Below are 5,169 nucleotides of genomic sequence, written 5' to 3'. Positions count from 1 at the left end.
TCATTGTTGTTTGGCGGGTCCGGGCTGGGGATTCGAACCCGCCACCTTAGGTGTACGTGGCTGGCGCCTTAGCCGGTTGAGCTATAGGCGCCGGGCCCTGTAATTTTATTTTTCCACATATCCCATATCAGAACATAAAGAATATCCCTCATCCTTCTTCACAGCTGTATAGTAGGCAAACACATGAAGATACTTTATGTGCTGTTGGCTCCTCAATGTAAGACATTGGATGGGATTCTAAAGTACGATTCCTACTAACAGTGCTACAACTTGGTTTCCACCATACCCTTCTCACACTGTAGGACGTCTGGAGGAGAAATTCAAGAAACAGTTTTGCTGGGTTCACAGAACATAAGCAGTGAGGCACAGGAAATTCCCATGGATGGATCCCTTGAAATTAAATGGGGCAGGTGGCATATGTATGTGTATTTTTCTGGGTATAGATTAAAAGGGAGGCTTGGTGCCTGTAGCTCAAGCGGCTAAGGCAAGAGCCACATACACCAGAGCTGGTGGGTTTGAATCCAGCCTAGTCCTGCCAAACAGCAATGACAACTACAACCAAAAAATAGCCGGGCGTTGTGGCGGGCGCCTGTAGTCCCAGCTACTTGGGAGGCTGAGGCAGGAGAATCACTTGAGCCTGGGAATTGGAGGTTGCTGTGAGCTGTGATACCCAGGGTGACAGCTTGAGGCTCTGTCTCAAAAAAAAAAAAAAAGACTCAAAAGGTAGATTGTAGTTGAACACTAGATCTGAAGGTGGGGAGACCCAGGGCCTGTGGCCTAGGCTGTGCACTAACCCAGGTCGTTGGCGAGCCTTCGGCCATCCTCAGCAGGCACAACACGCTCGTCTTCTAGGTCACACTTGTTCCCCACGAGGATGACCTGGGCATTGTCCCAGGAGTAGGTCTTGATCTGCGTGGCCCTGTGGAATTGCCAGCTGTGAGCCATACGCCAGGGGTTGGAAGACAGGGGGTTAGCATCAACAGGTACTCACCAGTCTTGCACAGCTGTAAAGGACTCCTGATTGGCAACATCGTACATAAGCAGGAAACCCATGGCTCCTCGGTAGTAGGTGGTGGTGATTGTACGGTAGCGCTCCTGGCCCGCTGTGTCCTGTGCAAACAGCAGTGTCAGGTAGCTAGAAACCACCCATTTCTCTACCCCACCCCTGGAAAGCTCTACCTGTCTGAGAGGGGCACCACTCTGTGCTCACTCCAGTCCCAGTTTGATCAGAGAGGCATGGACTTAATTTTTTTTTTTTTTTTTTTTTTTAGACAGAGTCTTACTGTGATTATCACAGCTCACAGCAACCTCCAACTCTTGGGCATAAGCGATTCTCTTGCCTCAGCCTCCCAAGTAGCTGGGACTACAGGCACCCGCCGAACACCGGGCTATTTTCTTGTTGCAGTTGTTTAGCTGGCCCAGGCCAGGTTGGAGCCTGCCACCCTCAATGTATGTGGCTGGTGCCATAACCACTGTGCTACAGGCACCAAGCAGGCATGGACTCATTTTTGAGACCTCTGCCCCATTGTCCAATGGGGAGCAGATATGGCCAGGCCCTTGAGGGTTTCCAAGTCTGAGGGGTCAGTGGCCTCTCATAGACTGATGGGTCCCTCTCATCTCTAAGAGCCAACTTAATGACCACAACAAGAGCCATCTGCATCAGAGGGTGCCATCTTGACAGGATACCTTGGTGCTCTTATTACCATGATAATTGCTGCCTATAGCAGGTTTGAAGGAGAGGAGGAGCATTTGAAGGAAAGGGAGGGTTCCTGAGCTTGCCACTGAGGTTTAGTACCTAAACCTCTTCCCCATGCCTTGAGCTAGTACTTAATTCCTAGTGTCTCTCTTCCTGCTCTGACTCCAAGGAATAGAGCTGTCTTTCCAACACCCCTCAGCGGAGACCATGTCTCTTCATCCTGATGAATTCAACTTGTAGATAACACTCTCCCTACTCTTTAATCCTCCCCCAACCCAACTCAAATCTGGGCTGTGTCCCTCACCCAGGAACCCTCCAATGAACTTCCCTGGAGGAACACCCCCCCTCCAATCCCTCGCCATAGACTGCTGCCTAGCCCACCCAGATCTGTAGCTTGATCCTTTTGTCATGGCGGTAGACAGTCTTGACCTTGAAGTCAATGCCCACAGTGCTGACGAAGGCGGGCGTGAAGGAGTCATCAGCATAACGGAACAAAAAGGATGTCTTGCCCACACTACTATTGCCAATGAGTAGTAGTTTGAACATGTAGTCGAAGTTCTGGTCTGCTGCATCCCGTGGGCCTGCAGTGGCGTCTCCAGCTGATGCCATCTTGGAAGGAATCTCCTTAGGGGGGAGGCCTGAAATCCTTAGAGCCCTGCAGGGGAATAAAACACTAGTAACATCCACAGTGCCTATCCACTAGGGTTCAAATCACTCCTCTGCCACTTGGAAACCAGGTGATCTTGGATGCCATCACTTGCTCTTGCTGGACCTTAATGTCCTCTTCTGAAAAATCCGATGTTTGTTATAGTTTCTTCCTGGTTGGGTGTTTGGATATGAGGCTAAAATGAGTTCCTTTATTCATTCAACACCATTTATTGAGTGTCTACTCTGCCAATCCCTGTTCTCCAAAGAGAGACAGCTCTGAAAAAGACAGGAGAAAGCCCACCCTTCGGGTATAGTCACATTCCTTCAAGTGGGAGGTTATTAACACGCATAACAGTCATAAGACAATGCCTGGCATAGAGTTGGTGCTCAATCAATGTGACTACTGTTTAATCTTCACACCCTCTAGCAAATTTGAGTCTTTATTAGGACAGGGAGCAGGGAAGCCCCTTGCAGTCTCATGGAGGGTTCAAATGCAGGGTGCCTCCTCTGGCTGCAGAGGAACCAGGCAGAAGTTGCAGGTGTGGACTTTGCCCCATTGACCTGAGCAGCTGGTGTAGCCCAGGTGTGAGCTGGGGGGAATTGCCAGGTAGAAAGAGCCCCCCCTCCGCAGGGCCTGGGTCTTGACTTTGGCAGGTATCAGCCACTGGAGTGTCTGTACTGCCCCAACCCAAGCTGAGTTTAACCCCTTCCCTGAGAACCAGGGGACAGTTTCTGGTGTGACCCATGTTTAAAGCCCATCAATACCCCCTCCCAAATTGGTATAGCCATTTTCTGTTTGTCAAAGGGGCTGGGCCTGTCTTTGTCTGACCAAGGCTGACTCACTCCAGCCCAAGCCCTAGGTAACAGAGGCAGGAATGAGAGCCCTCACATCCAAGGAAACCATGCCAGCCACCTAATTCCCATAACCCCACTGCCAGCATCCCCACCCCTGGTTCTTCCCTTCTAGATAAGCTACCCCATTGGATTGGGCTGCTGGTATCCACCCACACTCCAAATTCAATTTCATCTGGGTCCAGGGTGCTCACTCAACTCTCATCCCCTCCCCAGGCCTCAGTTTCCTCAGTTGTCTTTTTTTTTTTTTTTTTGAGACAGAGCCTCAAGCTATCCCCCTGGGTAGAGTGCTATGGCATCACAGCTCACAGCAACCTCCAACTCCTGGGCTCAAGCGAGTCTCCTGCCTCAGCCTCCCAAGTAGCTGGGACCACAGGCGCCTGCCACAATGCCTGGCTATTTTTTGGTTGCAGCCGTCATTGTTATTTGGTGGGCCTGGGCTGGATTTGAACCCGCCACCTTAGGTGTATGTGGCTGGCGCCTTAGCCACTTGAGCCACAGGTGCCGAGCCTCCTCAGTTGTCCTGAGGCTTCTAGTTCCTTAAATGCTGCCTTTTGATTGAATTCAAATTTTACAAAAGAATCTTTTATATTAAAAGGTGTGCAGCAGAGAAAGATGCTTTTTTTGTCTCCTTTGATGCTTAAGAAAGAATGATCTTTATTCATTTATTTATTTTTTGAGACAGCAACCTCCAACTCCTGGGCTCAAGGGATTATCTCCTGCCTCTGACTCCCAAGTAGCTGGGATTATAGGTGCTTACCACAATGCTGGGCTTTTTTTTTTTTTTTTTTTGGCTGCAGCCGTCATTGTTATTTGGCGGCCTGCGCTGGATTCAAACCCACCAGCTCAGGTGTATGTGGCTGGCGCCTTACCCGCTTGAGCTATAGGCGCAAGGCAAGAAAAAATGATCTTGAAATCAGAAAACAGCAGGTTCCTTACCCTTGGATCAATGGAGGGCACGTGGGGATTTTTTTCCATTTTAAATGAGGACTCAAACGGCCCCACCCCGTGTTCCGGGAGAACGAGTTTGAGGAGGGGAAGAGAAGTGGCAGGAAACCTTTCACCATGCTGGGCAGGGCCGCCAAGCTGGGGCCCCCACTTCACCCTCGGCCTCAGCCCACCTGTCAGTCTCTCCCATCTCTTCCTGACCATCTGCCAACTCTCCCCCAAACCTGGCCCCGGAGTTCTAGACTCGGTCCCCTTCACTAGATTTGGGGGCGCTCCCCTATCACCATATGGTCCAATCATACGTCCTCAGCTGGGCTCCCTGCCCGGCCCGCACTCCAATAGAGCTCCCCAATGAGCCCAGCTGTGTAGGGGCGAGAGCAGAGGTGTCTCCCAGAACTCTGCCTTTGTTCTCCAGCCCCCAGCCCACCCCCAACTCCCTTTCCCTTCCGACCGGCTCCAACACGGAGAGGCAGTAAGGGGTACGCTCCCTCCCATGGGGTCACCTCGCGTAGGGGGGGCGCCACCCACCAGGGTTCGGCCTCCGAATTTGCTGCGGTGTGGCCCCGGCCGCGACCCCGGCCCTGCAGCCGCTGCTGCTGCCGCCTGGAGCCACCCGGATTCCGCTCGAGCACCGCCCAGGCGGCGGGGGTGGAGCAGCTCTGCGGACGGGCGGGGCGGGGCCGAGCCTGGGGAGGAACTTGTAGACCGCAGGAGGGGCTGGAAGCTGTACGTGCATCTAGCACCCGCCCCCAGCAGTAAACATCTCATTTTCCACAGCTCTGCAAACAGATCTTCTGGCAAACACACGGTAGTTAAGAGCGGGGACTGTGGATGAGGGTTCAAGTCCCAGCTCCATTTTCTTTCTTTTTTTTTTTTTTTTTTTTTGAGACAGAGTCTCACTTTGTCGCTCTTAGTAGAGTGTGGTGGTGTCACAGGTTACTCACAGGAACCTCAAACTCTTGGACTTAAGAGAGTCTCTTGCCTCAGCCTCCCAAGTAGCTGGGGCTACAGGCATCCACCACAAC

At 51.9% G+C, this 5,169-nt stretch overlaps 1 protein-coding gene across 1 annotated transcript in view; it reads right to left on the bottom strand.

Annotated features, from left to right (window-relative positions):
• RAB3D (RAB3D, member RAS oncogene family) overlaps positions 1-4,777 on the bottom strand; it is a 10,312-nt gene extending 5,535 nt beyond the window's left edge. The window contains exons 1-4 of the mRNA XM_003797944.3: positions 4,673-4,777; positions 2,078-2,351; positions 992-1,110; positions 795-919 (exon numbers count right to left, since the gene is read on the bottom strand). Of these exons, the coding sequence (XP_003797992.1) occupies positions 795-919; positions 992-1,110; positions 2,078-2,305 (472 nt within the window). The 5' untranslated portion in view covers positions 2,306-2,351; positions 4,673-4,777. The remainder of the gene's footprint in view (positions 1-794; positions 920-991; positions 1,111-2,077; positions 2,352-4,672) is intronic.
• Positions 4,778-5,169: the final 392 nt, after the last annotated feature.

Source organism: Otolemur garnettii, unplaced genomic scaffold (genome assembly GCF_000181295.1).
Source record: "Otolemur garnettii isolate 467f Iridium unplaced genomic scaffold, OtoGar3 scaffold00127, whole genome shotgun sequence".
NCBI lineage: Eukaryota > Metazoa > Chordata > Mammalia > Primates > Galagidae > Otolemur > Otolemur garnettii.
The sequence above is the reverse complement of the archived record's forward strand: the minus strand, read 5'-3'. Positions and strand labels throughout refer to the sequence as shown.